Raw genomic sequence first — 21,241 nt, 5'->3', positions numbered from 1 at the left:
TTCTGTCCACATCCTTGGCTGCTTTGTTTCCATGAGTACTTCAGTCTTCTCATCAGCATTGGTCTGAGGTCCAATTTTTTCCCATAGTTGTCTTGCTCACCTTTGCTTGACCAAGGTGCCTGCATCTTCTCATGGCTGTTTGGCAGACTATGTCCTTTTCACCTCTAAGATGACTTGCTGAGGACCCAGGGAGACCTAACTGCTAATTAATAAGATGGATAGAGAAGCCAAGCAGTTGGAGAACAGCAGTAGCCCCAGAAGAGTGTAGGCAGTGGCATCGCTGAAATCCCATGTGATGGGTAACTGGGGCAGCAGCTATCACACTGAGACAGAGGCGATGGTAGGAAACCAGAAGGAATGAAGAGGCTTGCTGACCCCCTCTTCTGCCCATTTACAGCCTGTCAGATATTCAGTGGACTTAACATTTCCCATAGACTCTTCTGAGCCCATCAAATCAGTATGTCATAACAACAAATTCATTCCTGCTAGAAAATGCTGATCATCTGTTCCATTGACAGGACAATTACTAAAGCACTACAGGAAACGTGTAAGAAGTCGTCCTGTATTCCACTTAGGAAACTTATTGTAAGATATACTGAACCACACGCTACATAAGAATACAAATTTTCATTTCCTGAAAAATTCATAATGGCCATTTTAACTTATTTAAAACAAATGCATTATAGAAAATAATGCATATTTTAGGTATGCTGTGGATAAACTGCTGTTAAATGAAAACTCCTAATAGCTAAATCATGCTAATTTGATTTGAAAAGTGTTCCTCTCACTTTACAAACAGCCAGTAATAATGCTTTGGTCATGAAACCAGCAAGGGATTAAAATGCCTAATTATTTGTAGTGAATAAATACAAACCATAGAAAATACATAAGGTGTATATATAATTAATAAAGAATAGATTATAATTGCATTTAACATCATTTGCATAATTTAAAATGGAATAACTACATGACTGATTTTTTATGTCTTTTTAAAGGGCACTAATAAAATATGAAGGAGGAAAGGAGGCTTATATGAGTAGGAAGTAATGAATAATATCTTGAACATTAAAGTGCAATATATTATTCTGTGCACATAAACTGGACCAATTCATTTTCACAGGTGCAACGGGAAAAGTATGGTACATCAGCAGATTTCAAAAATAAATAATATGTTAACTGAAGAAAAGATTACAGATTCTGATAAAATATTCAATATCTTATTTGAATAATTAACAAGTCAGTCTGGTGCAAATATGCAGCATATAGCCTACAATGTTTCAAAAACTTTTCCTTCTTTCAAATCATACCTGTCACCAGCATTTAGAAAGTTTAACCTATCACCTTATCGCTGCGAGCATTAAAGCATTTTTACGGATTTCCCTCTGGAAACTCGTGTGGTGAGTGAAATTAAGTTCAGTGGCCTCATTTAGTTTCCTACCATGGCGTTCAATAGCCCATAATGATGCACAGATTGGCTAAATCTGAAACTAAACCTTAATTTCAAAAGGTGCAGAGAGAGCATAGACTTGATATTAGCAAAAGCATAGTAGCAAGATCACTCAGCAAAAATGACAACCAGAGTGACATACATTGTGAGACATCTGCTGAGTACAGTCGGACTGTTTCTCAACCTGTGGCTGCCAAAGGGGAGGAAGACAAAACAGGTTAGAAGAGTAATGGTGCCACAGATTTTACATGCTAAAATAGTGGAGTGATGTGTGAGTGTTGGTTATTAAAAGAATAAGAATATATCTCTGTGTACATCCAAACACAAGGAAGCAGTAAGATGGAAAAGTTAATTTGTCCCATTAAAAGTCTATAACTCCTGTGTTAACTACTTGGACTTATCAGATGGGGATACTGGGTTTACAAAGACCTTCTCGGTGCAAAGTTGACAACAGTCAGTGAAACTGGGAAGCTCTTTCTTTCATTGCTCCAACTTGACGTTGCACATGCCCACAAATCTTTCCAGAATAAATTGAAAGATTTTGCAATGCCTTCAGAGAATAAAAGATGCCAGTGGTGGAGCCACATGTCAGGAAAAAGGGGAGCAAAATTACAAGAAGTTTGGAAAGACTGCTGTGGCAGCTGGACCCAAGATGGGGAAAACCCCACAGCTTTCTAAAGCAGACTGAAACTTCATTGCCATGGGATAATGAAGGACAAGAGGCACATCCACAAAACCGCATGCAACAGCTGAAATGATTCCATTTTAAATGTTTAAGTAGACTCATTAGGGATCAGGAATAACATCAGAGGTGCTTATCATGCTTTACATTACTTTTTGACTTTCAGTCCAGCTATGCTGGAATATGAAATGAATGTCTGCTAAATATCTGAACATGGAAAAGACTCCCAGGCCACTTTCAGGACCATGAGAATTGACAGGTTATAGAACACTTTTCATTGCTGATAGATTTTGTATTCATTCATATGTTTGCCACCACATACACCAGGACTACCAGACTCAGTAGAGGCAGATAACAATTAAAATAGCTGTCAGATCTCCTACATAAGACCAGCCTGCATTCAGTTTATCTGTCCAGTTGATCAGCTTAAGCATCTCTATCTCATGACTTTTGAGTGGACCAAGACTTTTCTGAGTGGATCAATACCACCAGTCTATGTTTTAACTGCTAAGAGGGACACAATGGTCATGAAAGATGCACTAAAAAGCTACCAGCCTTTCCTTAGGACACAGCCTAAACTTTACTTTACATACAAGACTGAGTCTGGCAGACTCACATGGAGAAAAACATCGGGCTGAATTAGGGATCCTTGTTCTTGTTAGGTATCCTTGCTGCTTGAGATCATACACAGTTCAGCCTGTTCAGGCTACTAAGGAGAAGAAAACAGGAGGTTCACACCCAAGTAAATCACAGACTGATCAGTACCAAAAATAGCCATGTCACAGCATGAGCAAAGGGCTGCCTACACCCCACTGAGAGTAATCCTAAGGATATTGGAAGCATTCTAGTCTACACACCTCTGCAGTTCTATTACTCAAACAGATAAAACCCCAAAGCCTTTCTAATGAAGCCGTGACCTGCCTAAATCTATAATTTGTGATAAGAATAAATTCTAATTAAACCTGTTTAAACAAAAACAAATTAAAAAGCTGTTTCTGCATATACATGCCCTTTTATTTAAAGTGGAGAAGAAGGCATTTAGGAAGAGTGGGAGAAGGAAACTGAAATTTAGAAAGTCCTGTGACACCTTGATTGCTGGGCAGTTAGCTACACTGCAGCTCAGGGCAGCATCATGTGAGTGATATTGAACACTGCAACAGCACTTCTCATACATTTGAAATATGTTAAAAATAGAAATTCACAGCTGTTAAGGATAGGTTCAGAATTGCAGAAAACTGGCTGGCACACCAACAGACATCCAGCAAACTAAGTGTCTCTTCTCTGAACCAAACAATGCCCAAACAAACTCCTATTAACTGCCACCCAGCTAAAATTGTTGGCAACTGATTCTTGCTGATCAACAACTGGACGTCACCCATTCTGCTAAGAGACAGTAAAGAATTAAAGAGATACTGCCTGCACTGGGAAATCGTGTCACTAATAACATAGGCTGTTTACTAGGCAATGTAGTTTCTGGTTTGTGATGACTTTATTTCAACAATTTATTATTGATCTGGAGTACTTTAGGATTTCCAAACCAAAACATGCTTCATGGACATGGCAGCTGCTCATTTTTACTGCTGCTTTTGGCCTCCCTAGATACGATCTCCTCAGTGCTGAGGCTTCCAGTGTCCAAAACTCTGGGATAAACCCAAGCAGGAACAAGTTACCTGGGATTGATGGAAGGCTGCTGCAGATCCCATGGCAATATGAAGAAACTGCATTTTTCTGAACACAGTCCTTTGATAAAGGAGAAATGCCTGTCTCACACAAAGGACCTTTACATCACCATTTGTTGTGGTTACCTTTCATTGTGCATGGCGAACTTACATAATAATATATTCTTATAATCAGACTGCTGCAACTTTCTATTAAAGATTAAACATCCAACTGGGCACTCAGGTGATTGTTCTAAGCTCCATCTACACAGATGAAATGTCACAGAAAATAATAGCAATGATCTTTACGGATGAGTATTTCCAACAATTTTCTGCACCATTTTCACAGGACGAAGTCCTGCTATTTTACTTCTATTTCAATTTCTGTTGTTTAAAATCTCTAATGAGTTTTCTCATTATTACAAAAATAGACAGAGAGATAAACAGTTACCTGCTCTCAGTTCTGGAGGACACAGATGTGGTCCTTTGTGCGTTTACACTGTGGACTCATGCCCCCATTCCCACCCAACATTTCACAGTCTTTCTGCTTTCTTTGCAATTTGTGTCTGGTGGGATAGAAAACGACCTGCACTGATTGTGGTATTGACTGTCTCAGCTAGTGCTGAAGAATATCAAATAAAATCAGAGAAAAAAAGGCATGATAAAAATGTACAGGTTGGAGGTGAAACAAGCCAGTTGAAGTCACAAGGAACACAGGCAGAAAAGGCAGCACCAGCTGTGCCCTGCTGGTAGCTATATCAACATAACATCAACAAAATACTTCTTTTTTCCTTTCTATTTCAAGATTTCAGAACGGGGCCCCAGAAGCACAAAGCTTAGAAGTAGCATGTAGCAGCAAATTTGTCTTCCAGCTGGAACCAAAGAGAAAGAAAAGCTGTGACTGGAAGACTGGGTTGGAGTGACAAGATTTCTAGTCCCTTAAGCCTTTGTGTGACAACAGAAAATAGAAACTATGTCGGACTTGTGTCCCAGGTCAAACATTTATCTAACAGTGGTCTGGAGAAAACAAAACCTTCAGCAGGCACCTATGGGGTAAACTTCCTCTGTCAAAAAATTCCTGCTTGCCTGCAATACTCAAAACAAGGATCTGTATTTCTGCTGGTCTTAGAGAGTTTTTTTTTCCTATTTTGTTTATTTCTTCCAATTAATTTTTGTTTACCTCAGATATTGCATTGGCCAGTAGTACACTGTGTGAAAAACTGTGGTTTTATTGACTGTCAGTGCATCTACCTGCATATCTTCTGAAGTTCCATTTCAAAGAATATATTGCCATGAAGATGGGATTTCTTTCATGCCCCCTATTATTCTTAGCACTCACCTCTAAATCCTCTTTGAATTATTCATTTTTTTATGATCACCTTTGACCACCATCCCCCAAGGTATAACTGAGCAGTGACCATGACCAGATAAACTATTTTAAAATACTTCTATCAACCTATAAGATGTGCTAAGAAGTGCTAAACTGAAATGAATTGTTTAACGTACATTAGATAATAAATTTCATGTTCCTGACCTTGATAGGCCCTCTGAGTCTGTATCCTCATAGGTATCCATCTATTTAACTGCTGTGATTTAGAGATTAATACAGTTACCTTGGTGCAACTCCTCAGAGTGGAGACCGTGTAGCATAAAAGGGGCATATCAGTACAGTTTATCTTGACAGCATAAAACTTCAGTGTATTAGGAACAGTATTGATTTAACGCTATTGGTGTAAAATAATTTCTGGACTGAAACAGTTAACTGCTGCAAAAGCTTGAGAAAGGATATGTTTGACAGGAGGGGAGGAGAAAGAAGGTGAGAGAGACAGTGGGGAGAAAGGCCTTAAAGTTAAAGCTACACAGAGAAACCTTTTTTTAAACTGTTATTGACACAGTCCTGTTAGTGACAGTAAGTGAGGCTGATCCGAGCAGGATACCCTTTGCAAATCCTGGCTTTTCAAAGGAACCTCTGGTTTTGAGATAATGGAAGCTCAGAACTCCCTGTCATGGAACATAATGTGAAATTGATTTTGCAAGGCTTTATCTACACAAAGTTGCACCGGTTTAATTAAAGGTGTGTTTTTAAATCAATTCTGTTAAACCAGTCCAAGCTCCTGTGTGGACACTCTGAAATCGATTTGTAACTGTCTTATGTCAACTAACCTTAATCTGGCAAAGGACCAGTTTATACTGAACAGGCACCAAGTTTTGCTGATCCAGAAATATAATTAAAAAGAAAACTTACATAAAATAATAAGATTTTGAATGAAATTCTCTGTTTCTGCCCTAGCTATGCCAAGCTATGTTGGCCTCCAGTTAGCCTAGTCCATCTGTTTAGGAAGGAGATGAACTTGTTTCTTTGCATCTCTGTGTTTATGGCCTTTTGACAGATATATGTCCTTGTGAAAGGACACGGTGTAAAGCACTGTGAAACAAGGAAGTCTAAAACCAAAAGGTGGCAAGTGTAAGGAGAAAGAAGGGATGAATTGTAGATATCACTTTCACTCTCCATTGCTATTTCTTTTGTTTCTGTAATGCAGAAAGGAAATAAGCAATGAGCCTCCTTCCTGATCAGTAAAGTCTCTCTCATGCTGTGGTACTGGGGAGCAGCTTCAATAACCCACCATCAGTGTAGGGGTGCATGTGAAACGAGGCCAATGCTATCCTGTCAGTCTAACGTTGCTGGAACCAAGCCAAAATCTCCCCTTTCTTAAGGGTCTGTTAGAGGATGGAAAGGATTTTAAAGATCTACTGCAGACTAGCTTTGTGGAAATTTCCCTGAGTTTAAGGATTTCTGTGCAATCCCTTCCAATCATTCACACTCCACTAGGCTGCAAATTAAGGTCTGCATTTGAGTCCACAGCTTACAGAAACACATCCACGTTATCTCCACAGCTGAGAAGCACATGGGAAAATGGGCAGTGAACTTGTTACCGATGTGCCGCTAAAGGCACACATGTATTTGATCTCATTCTACAGGCACAGCTAGACACAAAGTCAGAAGCTGCACTGCTACATCCAAGAGCCTGGATGTGATCCTGCTACAGGGAACAGGAGCCTTTGCACATGCCATGACAGGAACAGGGCCAGGCTGTAGGATGTTTCCCTGCGGGTATTTGGCCAGAGCTTTTCAGTGATGAGAGCCAAGGTATCCCACCTCCTCCGAGAAGGAGAACAAAAGGGCACAAAGCCTGCAAAGTATGGTGTTCCCCCAAGCCACCGTATACTGGGACCTAAAGGTACTCAAGTAGGTAATCCTAAAGCACAGTTGAGCTCTGAGTGACTAAGTTCTAGCCCGCTGTTGCCTTTCATTTTTCAACCTTTATTTATGTTACTCCAAAAACTTGTGCATGAGGCCAATAGGACCTAAAGCTACCCAGATGTGCTTAGATTGTGAACTATAGCCGTAATTATTGAGAATAGTGGCCCTAATTAAGTTTTATTTTAAAGCACTCTAAAACTATGCATGACAGTAAGTGCTCCGTATCTTTGCACTCCTCTGAAGTGTTGCTAATGGGTAATGGGCTATTTTACTTTCTGTTCAGTTCAACAGATTTATTTTCAGAGTGAATCCTGCGTGAATTTCTCCTGAATCAAACACTTTCCCTGGTGAGACTATATAATCCTGCTGTCTTGTTAGAGCAAAAATCATCTATGAGACTTCATTGAAAACAAATCCCCTGTCAAACTATTTCTTCTTTTTCATTTGGGCAGTTATCCTTCTGATAATTTATAAGGAAAAAATTCTTCTGCTGTCTAGTTCACCCCTGTAAAGAGAACAGTATCAGTCTGACAGCAGGGTAAACAACGAGATTTGCAATCTTAGCAGGGCCAGAATAAATTGGGCAGTTTTTCATTGCATATGGAGGAAAACCAGCAATACTGCAGCAATTCAAAGAAAAAACCCTCAAAGATATGGCTAGTTATGGCTCATTCTGATTATAAACAATTTCCATATATAAAGAGGACTCTCCAACACTGCTGCAGTATTTTAAGTCTCCGTTCACTGACACTATTAATAAACTGCACCCTAATGTATTGCATCTACTGGCATTAGTCATGACTACACCTACTGTCTGTAATGGGATGCCATTCATCAGCTTGGTAAGCTCAAAATTAGGTGATTTTCCTGGAAACTGTTTCTCAGCAGCATCATTTGATCCGCCGTAGTTAAAAAGCCATGTCATTGGTTGCATTATAAATTCCATTTTACACTCTTCTTTTTTTTTATAAATTAATTGTAGCTTTCCTCTAGGCTTAATGCTGGTATAAAAGGTTTTGGCTGATGAGCAAATCTTTTCCAAAGACAAGAATTTTCAATTCTATCCTTTTTAAGTAACAGTGGCATAAAAAAAAAAAAAAAAAAAAAGTCCCAGGAACAAACTTGTTTAAGTCAGCTACACAAATGAAAGTTGACAAGTGATTAGCTCCTTCTGGGAATGAATTGTTTTCTACATTTTAGGGGAAAAAATGTCATCAGTGGCTTTGGAAGTGGCCTGAAGCATGGGCTTTGGAAGTCTAATACTACAAATACCAGTTTAAACAATTACATATTTAAGCAATTGTTATAACATGGACTTGGCATGACAAAGTGCTAACTTCAAAAAAAACACCATGTCTTGTAAAATGCAAGCAGTAGGCACACTTGTAAAAACTCAGCCATGTACTAGTAATTGTATTAGTCATCCTGAAAGGCCTGCAAGAGTGAATACATTAATTCTTACTGCTAAAACTTAAGCATTGGATATTGCGTCTCTGGGGCAGTACACACTTGTGCATGCCCAAAAAAGAAACTGTTGCTTGTCCTGCAGGATGGAAGCAATGCAAATTACTTTTGCTGGTTGTCCTCCTCCCTTCTGTCAGATGAAAGAATGAGAAAACATCAGTTTTTTTCTGGTTTCTACTTTGAGAAGACAGTTAAAAGTGAATCTGTATCATTCTGTTGCTCACTGGTTATGTCAGAGACACATCACAGTAAGACCCATTTACACCTGTTCCTCTGATTTCTCACATTCTAGTTTCCAAGGAAAGGAAATTTAGGACTGTGTACTGGGTTGGAGATGCAGCTGAATTTGGACAGGTTCCTCAACTGGAGAAGCGGACACTACCACATACAGAGGCAATGCAGAGGCTCTGTCAGGTGTAACCTGCTTCTGGAAATGGGCAGGGAGGATGAGCTGCTGGTGGTCATTATTTGCTTCCTAGACCACACAATAGGGAACTTTTTTTTTTTTTTAAATTAATTACATCACCTTGGATCATAGTCCATAGAACATATTAAAAGTTAACAGAGTATTTCAGAGCTGAGAGCTTCCAGTCTGCCTACAGACCAGACTCCTCAAGTTCTTATGCAGCGCATCTTCCTACCTGATCAATCAAAATTAACTCATGAATTCTCATACACTCTATGACAAATTTGACAATTTATAGTCCAACCCTGTGCATCAATCTTATGTTTTTTTGCTCTGTGGAGTAATATATTTACACTACTTTTTATTTGGATTCAAATCCACTGAATTGTAATCTTGTGGGAAGCTACTCACTGTACACATCTTATCAACCCATACTGGAGTGTTCCTGTATGTGACAACCATTCACAAGAATAAACTCCTTAAGATTTGAGCTAAATGACAGAGAAAAGAGGACAAAGGACATTAATTTTTACATCCTAATGATTAAAACATTGGACTTAAGGGGATTTTAAAAGGTCTCAAATCCTTCCTCATATTAGACAAGGAACCCAGGTTGCTAAGTCTCTGTTCCTTCAAATACATTATGTGGATGAAGAGCGGTACGCTCCTGAGACTCTTCGGCAAGACTCAGCTTTTGAAGTCAGGCATAATACCACCCTTAATTTTGGACATGAGAGCAAGTTCTGCTTGGCTTTAGTTTGTTTCACTTAGACGGACTCATCTCACAAGGAAGACAGGATCTGCAGTGCAATGTGCTGTGTTCCTATAGTATTTACCAAATGTCATTATGGTCATGACATTTAAAACTAAGATGATAACAGGGAGGAAGCAAGAAATGAAGAAACAGGAGTTGAATCAAAACAAAAGGAAAAAAGAGAGACTATAAGTTCATATGAAAAATAATAAGGATTAGAGATAGCCTCCAGCTAGTGGGAAATGGTCAGGCTCCACAGAATAAATTTTAAGCCCTACTGAAGATTTGTGTACTTCCTCTCCATGATGAATACTATTATTCCAAGAAATACTGCTTGTAGAACTTGATTTCTAAGTTAGTATCTTGTTACAGGGCAACTGTGATTAGATGATCTGTGATGTAGAACTTTGGAAAAAATACATTCTTCAATAGTAAAAGAAAAATTTGGCAAATTTTGGGAGAATGTTAGTGGGTCTGTTTTTTTGAATATACATCTTTATGCAATTAGAATTAGGCAGTGATTTCCAAGAAAGGTTTTTATGTCTCACTCCTCATCAGAAAATTTGCTCACTGCAGTGTTGATCCTTTCCATTCAATATCTTCCCTCACAGAGCATCTGGCTTACTTGGTTGAGTAATTATTTCTCCTGTTCTGTGGTACAGGTAGCAGACAGACAAAGCCGACACTGCAGAAGAGATAATAATCAGATCAATAGACCTGACACTTACTTCATACTCCTCTTTGAATCCATAGCCTTCTGCACACTTCATCTGGGTAATGTGCTGTAGCAAGTCAGCTACACGTATGGCTGGATGAAGCTGTCCGGTCTGGTAGGGCACATCCACTGGATCTCGCTTCTTGTAGGTATGGGATTGGACCAGGCTGCTTGTGTCACTGACCATCGTATGGGTTTCATCTAGAAAAAGAGTAGCGCGTAATGTACCGGCTCATTTTCACTTATTAATAGAAATGTAAACTAACAGATTTCTCGAGGAATGGCAGAAATCTGACATCATCAGTATTGCTTCTGTTTGTGAAGGCTACACCAGAAGAACAGTAAATCCATGGAGCAGTTTACACAGGGAAATTGCAAGACTGATTGGAATGAGGCAAAGTCCATGGTTCTACAATGGAAGCATTGCAGAGCAGTCCGAACTCTAATATTGTTTTAAACATCACTAGCTGATTACAGACAGGTTTTAAATTGGGCATTTGGTTCTAAACTGCATAGAATTTTCATTCTGAAACTTCAGCAAGTCCCATTGAATGAAACTGGACTTGTATTCTTCTTAACATTACTGAAGTGTTGCATTTTACACTGCAAATTTAGAGCAAATGTTTGGAGTGAGCAAAATAAAAAGATGCACAAAATGGCTTATGGTTTCATCAAGCTAGGACTGCAATGGAAATGTAGATCTGATACAGCATTTGGAGACACACTACAAGAGGACAAATGCAAAGGATCATCTGTTCAGGAAAAATGTCTTGACTGGCTGCTGAACATGCTTTAGGACCACAGTTTATCATGAGCCATCACATTAGGCATGGAATGTTATATGTCAACTGACATGCAAGCCAACGAACAGGAGAACCCAGTGGGCTGGTTAAAACTTTTATGAGACACATACTCTCCCAACCCTCCACATCTCTTCCAGGGGGCAAATGGGCAACTTACCATTGATTGGCACTTTTAAGAAGATACATATCAGGAGAAAAAAAAAGAGGAGGAGAAAAAGGAAACAGGGCATAAGCAACAGTACTACATTAATAATTACAGGTAATTTTCTGTTTGTAATTTAGTCTTTACAGAGTGATTCCCTAAACGAGTCAGATTCTGATCTCAGTTTCACAGTATAAATTAAATGTACTTAAAACAAGGTATCTTAATGTGAGTCAATTCACAGTGATGCAACTGAGATCAAAACTTATACGTAGCAGTAAATAGACAGATGCGAAAGTGCACTCTACCTAAGGAAGCAACATGACTTCCTGTTTAGATGGAATTTAAAAAATTTGTTCAGACTTGACAAGAGAAAAATCCAACCCAAATTCTATGGTCCACGTATCATCATAAGTATTTTTTCTCTTTACCTGAATAATAACTTTACATATCTCAAAGAGTTTTTGATTTTTAACTGAAATTGTGAATGTGGTGCTTTGACTTATTTGAACTACTCCTCACTGGCTGCACACTAAACATAGCAAGGGGTTTATAAAAATACTATTTTTATTAAAAAATTACTACTTTGCAAAATATGTTGTATGAAAGGGAAGCATTAAAATAATATTTCTGCATTCATTAGTTAGATATATTACAGTAGAAAGTTCCACAAATACTCTGGATGTAAAGGTCCCAGATTCTCACGTACACACCAAAAATACTATCACACCTCATTAAAGGTGAGATTATGGTCTTAGTTATACCACTGAAAATTGATGTTAAAGCCACAAAGCTCAATGAATCAAATTGAGGTTCTCTCAATTCACACTGATACTAAACCACATGAAATCTGGTCCTCAGGAAGCACACAGTCAATATGAACTGTACATTTAAACCTAAACCAAAAATAACGGAGAAGAATTTATGGGTATGAGTATGGGCATTTCACTACTTTCCCTGTCAGTTTGCTAACCTGATCTAATGCAGAGGAAAGGGATTCATCTTTTAGTCATAAAATTTGACAACTTTTGTCTAATGTGTGATAAAATTGTACTGCAAAGCACCTTGGGATGCATGGCATGAAGCGTGGTATACAAGTGTAGGTACAGTATGTTGCTGCTGAAATGGCACCTGAAAACTACAAGGTGGCTAAGACACAAAAGACAAAAAAAGTGTAGGAAGTTGATCATGATTTTTTGAGTGGCTTATTTCAGTTTTAGAAACATGTTAGACAACTTGGCTTTTTTTTTTTCTGTTTTTTTTTTTCCCCCCAAACTACAGAATTCCTTGTAACACAGACTGTTAGTAACTAAGATAAAGGCAAAGTTATCAGATAGCAGGGTCTTGTGCTATGAAAGCAGCAGTTTAATCCTTATGAATCTCTTTTCCTGTAAGCTCCTTTGTTTTAAACCAATTTTCCTCTCTCAATTTCTTTCTCTCTTATAGCTGCATTAACTCTATTTTTCTCTCTTTGGGAGTGAACTTTTATGTTGTTTTAAACAAAGCACTTTCAGTCCCTGGTTTATATGGTACATATAGGAGCCACTTACAGTTTTTTACTTTGCCTTTGAGCCCTGTAGCATGAGCTTTTCAGCCATAACAGTCCACTATTTTTCAAAGGGTGAGCCGCTCCAGACGCAGTGCTCATATGCAATGGGAAGCTTGTCCCGCTTAAATACTGTCACAGCTGCAGTTGTTCTACCGTCCACTTACTCCCACAGAGGTGTGCAACACTTATTAAATAATATATTTATTTACTAGTTATATGAACTCACAGTACGGAAGGTATCTGGAAACCCAGCCCAATATTTTTAATTGGCTGAGACTCTTTTTATTCTCCAATTTCAGAAATATGCACATTGCTGACACTACATAAACATGACCTACACTCAGGCTCAGCAACTATAAATGTAGGCACTGTTATGTAAAATGTTTTTTTCTAATCGCAGGCTTTCACTTACGTTATTAGGCTGAACATGAAAGGTTTCCCTTAAACGTTAAGGAAAGTTCCTCATATCTGAAACTAAATCATCAGACCGTTCTCTTTTGTCTAATTTAAGGAGTTCCCCACTAATTACCAGACTTTTTTTTTTTTTTCAATTAGCTAAGAAGTTCCTAACTTGCATGAATAGTCCATGCTGTAGATAAATATATAAATAGTAAGTGTATTGTGGCCTTTCTAGCAGATTTTGAAAACTAAATTCAGCCATTCAACAGACCTGTACTCTTTCCCAGGGGGCCACACTGAAAAGTTCATTTATTTCTAACTGCAGGCTTGATCCTGCAGTATAACACAACTTCTGTCGACATTGGAAGACAGCAAGAGCAGGTATTAGTTGAAATTAAAACCCAGCGTATTTTGTTAACAGCTATATTCCTCTACTGACTCAAACATATCTGATTTGTTTTACCTCACATAAAATACTATTCCTAAACAGTCATTCATAAGCACATTTTGTGAGAGAGATGAGGTCTAAATGGAATACCACTCATAAAAGGGTACTAAATTTTTAACATTTAAGGTTAAAAAAATATTAATTTTCCACAGTAAAATAACTGGAAAATTTTCTGAGATGAGAAAGCACAGGTTACTGTAGTAGACCATAAAATACATAACTAACTAATTCAAGATTCTACAGACTTAGTAAAAGCAAATAATTTTTTTTCCCCCTGTGTGTGTTTGTCTGATATCTGAATTACTTGCTTAGAGATTATTTCTTGTGGGAAAAAAAAGCTAACAAATAATTTTACCATCATTATTATATAGCAAAGGAGCACAGAAAAAAATAAGAAAAACCATTAACAAAACTTATTAATCTGGATAGGAAATCTCAAAGTTTTTCTCCTGATAATAGTACTTTTCTCCTTGCCCACCCACAAGGTCAGAAAGAATATCTACTGGATGAAGTGTTGAATGAATGCTAAAGCACACACAAAAAAAATCTAACATCTCAGGCAGTTAAAAGGCTCTGCAAATTTCATTTGCATGCAGATTATTACATTGTTACAGTCACTACATTACCTTCTTCCAGATTTACATAACGTATAAAAACGTACAGGTTCCTTCTCCAAGTTATCACACTGAAATGCACTGTGCTAAATATTCTTTCAAGATAACAAATTTTCAAGATCACCTTCCTAAGCTTCTACTTCTTATATGCTTCACTCTAATTTTACTTAAATCTGTCTAATTTACAGATTAAGGGCAGGAATTGGTTAAGGGTCTTATATGTTTTACTGTGATTTGAAGAAAAAAGGAGGAGAATGAAAAATATTTGTTGTAAAAATATCAAACATTGTAAAAAGAGTAAACAGATAGGCTTAACACTGAGGTTTGAACTCTTGCTACAGTGCACTGTTATATTTTGACTTTTTTTTTTTTTTAAATCTCCCTGTTTATTTTAAACTTCGCATGAGAAGGAGGTGTAAATGAATAGAAGCCACAAAGCGGTTAGAGTTACTGAAGCATTGAAAATGCAATAGCGCCTCATGCTTATTATTTTATCACTGTGTAGAAACCTCTCTCTTTCTGACATTGGACAATAGCAGGTTTTCCTAAATTCCCAGTGGAAATGCTTTACACTTTAACTGTATGTTTTTAACCTACAGTTCTACTGTTTTATTTCGTTTCTGTGACACCTGATGCATAATAAACTACATACTCTAAGTGTCATGCTATCATTTTGCTGTTCAAAATACCATCTTTCCTCTGAAACTTCACTTTGACAAGCATGTCAGAAACTGTGAGGTACTGTGAGAACAAAAGATAGCTGGATGGCCAAAACTGTATTTTGTCTGATTTTTTGTATCATGAGGAGTCTAATTAGGAAAAATTTTATTTTTAAGAAATGACATCTTCAGTTCTGAGATAACACAGAAAAAAATGAGGGAACTATTTAAATTGCTGCAGTAATCAAATTCTTTTGTGTCACTCCAAATACATGCATAAACATTTCCTCGCAAATCCACTTGTTAAGATTATTTCTCTCTTTTCTCCCCTGACTTACACTATGACAATAGTAATCAAGCCTGGTAAGTGTCCTTAGCATTCTCAGTGTAGTCAAGCCTACCACCCCTCCCTTTAGCATAAAACTCCAGCTTTTTGCATATTATTGTCTGTACCCCAAGAACTATGATTTTCTAAATTACTCAGCAATGAACTTTGATAAAGGGAAATGTTCTCACCTAAAATTGCAGTTGGCACAAATGGATCTGTCATACATCATAAGCAGGTCAATGCAGAAAAGGTAAAAAGAGAGAGAACAGTAAATGATTGATAAATGTTTCTGAGTTTTCTTTCAGAAAGCTACTGTACGCAACCAGTATGCTGCTTATATATGTGTTAAATTTCTATGGCAAGGAGTATAATAACATAATTATATATGAATTTATTATGAAAAGTTCTATATAGGGTGGAAACCATGGAAAAAATCAGTTACCTGGGTAGTAAGAATTAGGCACTGTTGTGCTCAATGTGTTAGTTTTCATTGTAAATGAAGATGGTGAAGATACAGCTGCAAAGAGAAACAAAGCTGGTTAGAGACAGCAAAGTGGTATGTGGCTATTTAAGCTGAGTGATACAGCATATGTGATTGACTTGGTTTAGAGGCTCTCATCTTGTGTTTGTTGCACTGGAACTAGGACCTAGGGAAAACGAGGTGGGTCTAATGAATCAAATAGCTTACTGAATTGGATCAATAATTTTTAAAGAAATGTCATCAGAGAGAGCATTTTGATAGGTGATGACAAATATACTACTTAAATCACAAGATCAGACTGAATAATGATGCTTGAATAAAGATATCACAACAACAACAGGTGTTTTTGACAGAAGCTTTGATCATTAGTAAGTTTACTTGATAATACTGTAAATACTGTATGCAAATACTCTACTGTGTAAATTTTTTGCTCTCCTTTTTTTGATTTGTTCAGACAGGTGGATAAAGTGTACACAGATACTATTATGCTCTTAATATCACAGTGGTTTTCAGGAAGTGATACATAGACCAATGCTAGCATGGGTATATAATCATTTAATCATTTGTAAAACCCATGGGAAAGCCCAATGCAACAAATTAAGTTCAGTTTATTCTCTGGTATACAAAGATCATGTGAACTACTATTGTATGCACAGATACATTCATCAGGTGGGAGTCAATCACAACATTTTACAGGGTGTTCAGCTAAAGAGTCTTGAAAGGCTTTTAAGTAAAGCTAAATGCAAATTCAGCTTTAATTGCTTGTCCACACATCTCAAGTTCAGTTGGATCAGTGAATGTAAGCGCTTTCTGGATACCCATAAACAGACTACCAGGAATTTGCGAAACAGAAGCAGAACTGAGGAAGATGGGATCTGCTGGACGAGGAGTGAGATTACTCCTGCTGGCTTTCATCCATGGTTTTTTTTGGTTGATCTTCTAGGGCATACAGTTGCCAGCCCTTGTTAAGATGGAGCTATTTATCTAAATACTTAAATAATCCTGGCAATTTTCACTTATCCTATAAATGAATATATAGGAGACTACTTTCCTTTGATTATGTCTCCTGAATCACTGGATGGAAAGAACAGGGTGGTATCCCTTTTGGATACGGATGCAGAGATTAGTTGAGGTCAGGGCTGCTGCAGCTAATGAAACTGTCTAGGTACAGAATGCAGCCAAGGTAATAAACTTTCATGGGAAGTAGGGAATGTTCTAAATGTCTTGAGTACAAGGCCTTACATAAAGATTATTCCTAAAAACTGTCAGACTGCTTCTTCTGGTGACCACACTTCTTATGGAAAGTCTAATTACATGTTGTAGCCCTCAAGTGTTATAAAATACTTGCTGTGACAATAATTTTGAATTGGTTTAAGGTGGTTTACATAAAGAGGGTTTAGTCCCAGGAACGCATTGCAGATTCTTTGGTTGTTGTGACCATTCAGTAACACCATTGGAAAACTGCACAATGATGACAGAAGATGAAGTCAAACCTCTTGATCTCTTCAGAGAGGTAAGCAATCTCATTAACTGCAATTGTATATTCTCACCAGAAAGGCGAGTCAAATTTTGAAAGATCTATTTCAAAGCAATTTCAAAAGTAACTGAAATGTGAATTAACATTGTAAATCCTGAGCCTAATGCTGCTGAGAGAAGTCTCTCTGTACAAAACTCACAGACTGTTTGTACAATTCAGCTCATCAAAGATAAGTTCTTAAGCATATTATTAAAGACTGGGAGTTGGGCCTTGCATACTGTTAGTATTTGAAACAAAATTCAATCTTTGACAAGTTCTAAAGACGTTAAAAAACACCAGTATACAAGAAAAACTGAGGTTCCTTGGGAACCATAAGAAACAGGAAAGTTTTTGAACACAGTTATTCTTTTTTCATTCTTTTTAACAATTATAAAAACCTACAATTTTTCCTGGTCTTTGCTTAGTGCTAACCCCATGACAAGAGCGAGTGCTTGACTAAAATTCTAATATGGGAAAATGTTATATCTGAAATTTTATTTATTTTTATGGTAAATCCAAGAACAGCCAGAATATTAGAGAATCTCTTATGAAATTGCAGAGCAGATAATTCTTTGCACAAGATACAGAAAGACCAACTTCTAGAACTGGAAATAACAAGACAATCAGATCACCACTATTAAGTTATGACATTAAAAAAATAAATTTTGCCTACAAAAAACCGAAGTGAGCAGGGGAAGTATTGAAAGACTTGGGACAGTATAAGGGATATAAAATTTTTAGCATGACAGAGACTGGTGAAAGAGAAAACCACAGCTGTTTCGGTAATGTCTTTGCTCTTCTGCAGAAGAAAAGGATGAACAGAAAAAAGCCCAATTATCCTTATTATTTTTAAAGAAGTCTATTCTTGATGTCTGACTGTCTTGCTCATTTGAATACACACTGTAATGTGCTGCACAGTGAGAAACTCTGGGTCCTATGGATTTTCCATGACTGAGTAATGAGGAATATTTTAAAAATCATTTGCACCTTTCTTCCACCTTCCAAAAAAGAAAAAGAAAAGAAAAGGAAAAAGAAAAAAAACCAACTTACATCTCCCATTTAGATTGTGCGTGTCCATGAAAGAGAAAGCTTCGTCACAGTTGGTGCCTTGCTCAGTGTAGCTTTTATCCATTGAATTCACCATCACTGTCATTTCCTGCCGTGTGCTACTCAATGTCTCTTTCCGCTTTTTAGCCAATTTTCTTAAGAAATAAATGTTGAGGGGGAAGAAAAAAAAAAAGAAATCAAGCCTTAGTGAGCACACAGCCTTCATGTTGTTTAGATCAGCACTGCAGTTTGTAACTACATTATTAAGTAACATTTACAATTATTTCTCCATTCCTGAAAACTTAAATGATTTCACACTCATGTCTTTCAAAGGCATCTGATAATCAAGGGATAGTTGCCAATGCCCTGACATACAGTGAACAGCACCTTAACCCTTGGGGACCACCACTGAATTAAAGGGGACTACTTGGACACAAAGGTGATGTAAGCTATTGCATCAGAGGCTACACCTGTTTAAACACACAAATAACAATGATAGGAGAGAAGATTTAACTGGAATGAACAAGTCAGTAACAATTTTCACTTCACATGTATAAAACTGTCTGGAGCTGTTTCATTGAGACACCATATAGCACAGCTAACTGGTTTGTATCATACTGTAGAGTATGTTTGATCTCTTAACAGACTTTGCACAAGCAAGTGACATTTTAAACTGACTTGCATTTTTAAAGACTATTTTCTGTCACTCTTGATTTCAGGAGAATTAGCCACACGAATTCTTTTTTTCTCAAGCAGGAGTGGTCGGCCAGAGACAAGATCTTGAGTCTGATACTGTAACAGTGATTCATTAAGCTATAGAACTGCTTTGGATGCATATAGCTTAGAAGTGCTTTGGATGCATATAGCTCTTTTTCCCAGATTTGTCCTTCTGTTTCTGTCTACACTAAAATCTCACTCTGTTTCCCCAAGAGTTATGCTCAGCTACCATCACAGAATAACATGCCCAAAACTCGTGACTTTTCCTTCCAGCTCTGTAAGATATCTGTGATCCTGATGATGGTGGATCCCCTGCCCATTTGGCTTGTTTCCCCAGCCTGCGACTCTGTCCTTAGATCAAGCTTTTCTCCAAGTCCTTGCCTACAGCCTTCACTTAAAGTTTCCAGATTCCTTCTGTATCGTATCTTCAAGGTATGGGTTTTACGCAGAAATAACTCCTCCACAGACTTTGATCTTCTATCTGTTCAATGGCTCTTCCTCTGCGGAAAACATAATAAGCCAGCTCATACCCATCCATAAAAGAAAGACCTTTTAGATATCTTCAACGGCAGCTTACAGGAGCTTATTATTTCATCTGTGTTTCCTTCCAGTTCTAGAGGCCTCTTGCACCAAGCATAACCAACTTGCGCTAACTCTCAAAACCTTTCTCTTTGTTAACTCTCACTCAGTATGAAAAAATGATGCCCACCACAGACCAATATTTTATACTAGCCTTCACTAGATTTTCAAACAAGCGCGTTTGTCTCCCCTCATGTCACAGGGTAGGAGCTTTCTTTAAACCTCCCTACTGTTAGTTCACTATTCTGCTTCCAGTCACTGCCTGCAGACACACTTCGTGTTACTGTTACTGCAACACGCTGTGTGTTATTGCTATTACTGCTTGCTATGCTGATCAGCATTGCCTCAGACTCTCCCAATGTTCCCCGTCTATACACCAACAAGCCATTTGGGCAGGAGCTATGGTTGCGTTCTGTACTGAGACAGTACCAAGTTCAGCAGTATCTTAGTCCGTGACTAAAGTTGAAAGGCCTTTGAAACTAAAACCTTGCTCTTAAAAGAAGTAGTAATAGTAAGTGCAGGCATGGTATTGGGTCATTGCACATGGAAGTATTAAGGGTCACATTTGGCCCTCAGTCAGCTGCTGGATTACCACTCCATTCATGAGGGCATGTCCCCATGACTGACAGGGATAGATGGAAGTGCTCTGCTTAAAAACCTCCTACAGTACCTGCAGTAATGAGTAGTGTGTACCTCTCTGCTCATCCCAGCTCAGAAGTCACCTGCATTAGCTTGAGCCACCATGAACACACTAGATTTTGACTGATGCTGAGGAGAGCGCTTATGGTCAGTTGGATGGCAGACACCTGTGGGACTTTACTACACTAAGCATTTAGATGTGCAACAAAAAGTCTCAATAAATGCTTGTTTTTATGGATTTCAAAATTCAGTAATATTAATATTACAGTCCAGCTAAGAAAGAGTAGAAGATAAACAGTAACAAGTCACATTGTTCCTGTAGATGTTTAACTTCTGATTTTGTCATTTGGAATATCATTGGTGGACAGAAAAATAAATCATAAACAAAGGTTTTGCTTCTAGATTTTAATTTATTTTTTGATTTAAGGAAATTAAATGGAGGAACTTAACAATTCAAGTCCCTTTCTGATCAACACTAATTTACTTGGTAGACTTGATAATAAAACTAGTCCTTTCTCGCCTCACAGCGCATAAACACAGAAGGGACCATTACATAGTCTAGTCTGAACCCTTTTATATCAGTCAGCAAAATTTCGCTCAAGTATCATAAGTAAAACAAAACTGTTATACCTTTGCATTCTCTAGTCTCCCTCCTCCTTCATATCTAATAGTAATGAATGAGTAATATATTACTTAATGTAGAATCTGAGATGTATCTCCTAATGTATGAACAACTTAATGGAAGTCTTTTATAAGGACAGGCTTATCAAAGTGATAACATCAAATGGATATACTTTCCCCTCTTTCCACCCTTAGCTCTGATGGCAAGACAGTAAGTCATGCACGCCTCCCCTTCTGATCCTCTTTAGTTGAAAGCACACACAGCTACACCCACTACCTGCCAACCATTGGGCAATTCCTAGCTTAGCTGG

At 37.8% G+C, this 21,241-nt stretch overlaps 1 protein-coding gene across 12 annotated transcripts in view; it reads right to left on the bottom strand.

The window, feature by feature from the left end:
- PTPRM (protein tyrosine phosphatase receptor type M) overlaps window positions 1-21,241 on the bottom strand; it is a 482,524-nt gene that overhangs the window by 80,766 nt on the left and 380,517 nt on the right. For 5 of the 12 annotated variants that reach the window (XM_037380694.1, XM_037380696.1, XM_037380700.1 and 2 more), the window contains 5 exons: window positions 18,378-18,529; window positions 15,773-15,847; window positions 15,519-15,545; window positions 11,349-11,360; window positions 10,402-10,589 (listed from right to left, as the gene is read on the bottom strand). In XM_037380694.1, coding sequence (XP_037236591.1) covers window positions 10,402-10,589; window positions 11,349-11,360; window positions 15,519-15,545; window positions 15,773-15,847; window positions 18,378-18,529 — 454 coding nt within the window. The remainder of the gene's footprint in view (window positions 1-10,401; window positions 10,590-11,348; window positions 11,361-15,518; window positions 15,546-15,772; window positions 15,848-18,377; window positions 18,530-21,241) is intronic. The other 7 variants (XM_037380697.1, XM_037380699.1, XM_037380703.1 and 4 more) reach the window with 3 other exon arrangements.

Source organism: Falco rusticolus, chromosome 3 (assembly GCF_015220075.1).
Source record: "Falco rusticolus isolate bFalRus1 chromosome 3, bFalRus1.pri, whole genome shotgun sequence".
Classification (NCBI taxonomy): Eukaryota; Metazoa; Chordata; class Aves; order Falconiformes; family Falconidae; genus Falco; species Falco rusticolus.
This window is presented reverse-complemented; position numbering and strand designations above follow the sequence as displayed.